At 52.6% G+C, this 3,531-nt stretch overlaps 1 protein-coding gene across 1 annotated transcript; it reads left to right on the forward strand.

The window, feature by feature from the left end:
- Positions 1-2,247: 2,247 nt before the first annotated feature.
- On the forward strand, positions 2,248-3,506 carry LOC121857847 (glutenin, high molecular weight subunit PW212-like; the record flags this gene model as incomplete). Its single annotated transcript, XM_042354108.1, has 1 exon — positions 2,248-3,506. A coding segment is annotated over one exon (1,259 nt), but the record flags the coding sequence as incomplete, so codon positions are not given.
- Positions 3,507-3,531: the final 25 nt, after the last annotated feature.

Below are 3,531 nucleotides of genomic sequence, written 5' to 3' on the forward strand. Positions count from 1 at the left end.
AGACGGGATGCACGTTGAATCACTGTTGATAACCATTTGTCTACATACAACAAAATATTTATCTGAACATATGCAGGTTTCATGTAATGGAAAAAAGGGCGTAAATAGAAAGATAAAAGTTTTTGAAATTTAGTTTGTGTTACTTGTCTCAGTCATTCTGTTATCTGACTGAACACTAGTGGAGGAGCTGGCTGGTCTTGTTGTGTAGAGTCGCGGGTGGTTCCCCACAGTTGGATATGAAATGCTTCAGGGAAATAACGTTCACTCAAAGATCTTGCATCTGGTTCAGATGACACGGAGGCCACCTGGTCGAACTTTATTGTACACGTGTAGTAGCTTCCTTAAACATACATACACAAGCGCCAATCATCATTAAATTATGTATGCACTTTTATGTCGTTTGAAGCTAAATCTATTTGAAGGACAATGTTTTTCACCTGATTGCGTATGAATATTTGTTTGGTAGAGTTGCTTAAGGAAAAAAAATGTATATGTGTCCTTCGCGACCATTGACCCAGATTTTCTCGGGTGGAGAATAGGATCTTTTTAAGGCAGCTTAACCAATCACAGCATCTTGTATATCGCTCCAGTCAACTCCCGTCACACAGCATCCACTATCGCCCCGTCAACTCCTGTCACACAGCATCCACTATATCGCCTCAGTCAACTCCCGTCACACAGCATCCACTATGTTACCCCAGTCAACTCCCGTCACACAGCATCCACTATATCGCCCCAGTCAACTCCCGTCACACAGCATCCACTATATCGCCCCAGTCAACTCCCGTCACACAGCATCTACTATATCGCCCCAGTCAACTCCCCGTCACAGCATCCACTATATCGCCCCAGTCAACTCCCGTCACACAGCATCCACTATATCGCTCCAGTCAACTCCCGTCACACAGCATCCACTATATCGCCCAGTCAACTCCGTCACACAGCATCCACTATATCGCCCCAGTCAACTCCCGTCACACAGCATCACTATATCGCCCCAGTCAACTCCCGTCACACAGCATCCACTATATCGCCCCAGTCAACTCCCCGTCACACAGCATCCACTATATCGCCCCAGTCAACCCGTCACAGCATCCACTATATCACCCAGTCAACTCCCGTCACAGCAATACGCCATAATACAACAAATCACGGTTTCAGTGTATCACTATGGCCACACAGCAATAATCACAGCACCTGCCCTGATCATGAAATTCAATTTGATAATTATAACCATTAAGGACATTAAATGACGCGTCGGGTCCATTATGTAAGGTGACAAGGCCATTCATTAACCTCGCCACCTGCTACATGGCTCTATCACCCTCGATAAAAGTGAAATGAACTTTAAGTCTACGTCTGCCTGAGGCATCAAAAGTGGAAAAATAGTGAAATATATCTCCCAATATACCCTTAAAAGTAGACGTATAAAAAGGAAATACCCATTGTCATTAAACGTGAAAACCAAGTAAAAAATCTCTCATAGCTAGCAACTCTCGCGTCTCTCTTCCCTCTCCTAGCCCGTTTTTTCATCCTTCCTATCCATCCTCTATCCTTCCGCTCAATCCCTTGGCCCCTTCCTCTATCCTTCCCCCCTCTCCTCCTCTCCATTCCCCTGTCTTCTCTACCCTTCCTCTTTATCCCACATCCCCTCTTCACCTCCTCTAGCCCCCTTCTTATCCTCTTCTACGTCCCCTAGTCCCTCCCCCTATTCTTTCTTCACCCCTAGCCTCTTCCCTTATCCCTCCTCTTCATCCTGGCCCTCGTTCATCCTCCTCCCCATCTCCTACCCCCCGACCTCACCCCAGGGCACACCTGGGCACGCCAACTTTGGGAAAATCCTGGTGACTCACAGAGAGACGTGAGATGAACCATGATTTTAATGCCAGATAGAGACGCCTGTAGGAGCCCCCAGCTGGCCCAATCCAGCAAGAGTCAGGCCTAAGCATCAGGGCTTAACAAACGGAGTCGGGGTTTTAATCAACAGGACTATACAAGCAGGGCTAAACCGAGAGAGCAGGAAGGCTATACTAATAAAGGCTAAACCAACAGGAACCAGGGCTAAATTAACAGACGCCAGGGTTAAACTAACAGGGCTACAACAGTAGAGCCAGCAGAAGCAGGCTACACCAACACGAATCAGGGTCAAATCAACAGGAGCCAGGGCTAAACCAATAGAGGTATTCGAGCAAGGTACACCAGCAGGAGCCAGGGCTAAACTACCATAAGCCAAGGCTACACCAACAGGAACCAGGGCTACACCAGCAGGAGCCAGGGTCTACACCAGCAGGAGCCAGGCTAAACTACCAGCCAAGGCTACACCAACAGGAACCAGCTACACCAGCAGGAGCCAGGCTCACACCAGCAGGAGCCAGGCTAAACACCATAAGCCAAGGCTACACCAACAGGAACCAGGGCTACACAGGAAACCAGGTCTACACCAGCAGGGACAGGCTACACCAGCAGGAGCCAGGGCTACACCCAGCAGGAACCAGGTCTACACACAGCAGGAGCCAGGGCTACACCAGCAGGAGCCAGGGCTGCACCAGCAGGAGCCAGGGCTACACCAGCAGGAACCAGGGTCTACACCAGCAGGAACCAGGGCTATACCAGCAGGAGCCAGGGCTACACCAGCAGGAGCCAGGGCTACACCAGCAGGAGCCAGGGCTACACCAGCAGAACCAGGCCACCAGCAGGAGCCAGGGTCTACACCAGCAGGACCAGGGCTACACCAGCAGGAACCAGGGCTACCCCAGCAGGAGCGCCAGGGTCCACACCAGCAGGAACCAGGGCTACACCAGCAGGAGCCAGGGCTACACCAGCAGTGGAACCAGGCTACACCAGCAGGAGCCAGGGTCTACACCATCAGGAACCAGGGCTACACCAGCAGGAGCCAGGGTCACACCAGCAGGAACCAGGGCTACACCAGCAGGAACCAGGGCCACACCAGCAGGAGCCAGGGTCTACACCAGCAGGAACCAGGGCTACACCAGCAGGAGCAGGGTCTACACCAGCAGGAGCCGGGTCACCAGCAGGAACAGGGCTACACCAGCAGGAACCAGGCTACAACAGGAGCCAGGGTCCTGCCAGCAGGGCAGGGTCTACCAGCAGGAGCCAGGTCTCAGCAGAACCAGGGTCTACACCAGCAGGAACCAGGGCTACCAGCAGGAACCAGGGTCTACACCAGCAGGAACCAGGGTCTACACCAGCAGGAACCAGGCTACACCAGCAGAGCCAGGGCTACATCAGCAGGAACCAGGGTTACCAGCAGGAACCAGGGTCTACACAGCAGGAACCAGGGTCCACCAGCAGGAACCAGGGTCTACACCAGCAGGAACCAGGTCTCCACAGCAGGAGCCAGGGCTACATCAGCAGGAACCAGGGTCTACACCAGCAGGAGCCAGGGCTACACCAGCAGGAGCCAGGGCTACCAGCAGGAGCCAGGGCTACACCAGCAGGAACCAGGGTCTCCAGCGGAACCAGGGTCTACACCAGCAGGAACCAGGGTCTACACCAGCAGGAACCAGGGTC

The sequence above is a fragment of the Homarus americanus genome, unplaced genomic scaffold (assembly GCF_018991925.1).
Source record: "Homarus americanus isolate GMGI-L3 unplaced genomic scaffold, GMGI_Hamer_2.0 scaffold613, whole genome shotgun sequence".
Lineage (NCBI taxonomy): Eukaryota > Metazoa > Arthropoda > Malacostraca > Decapoda > Nephropidae > Homarus > Homarus americanus.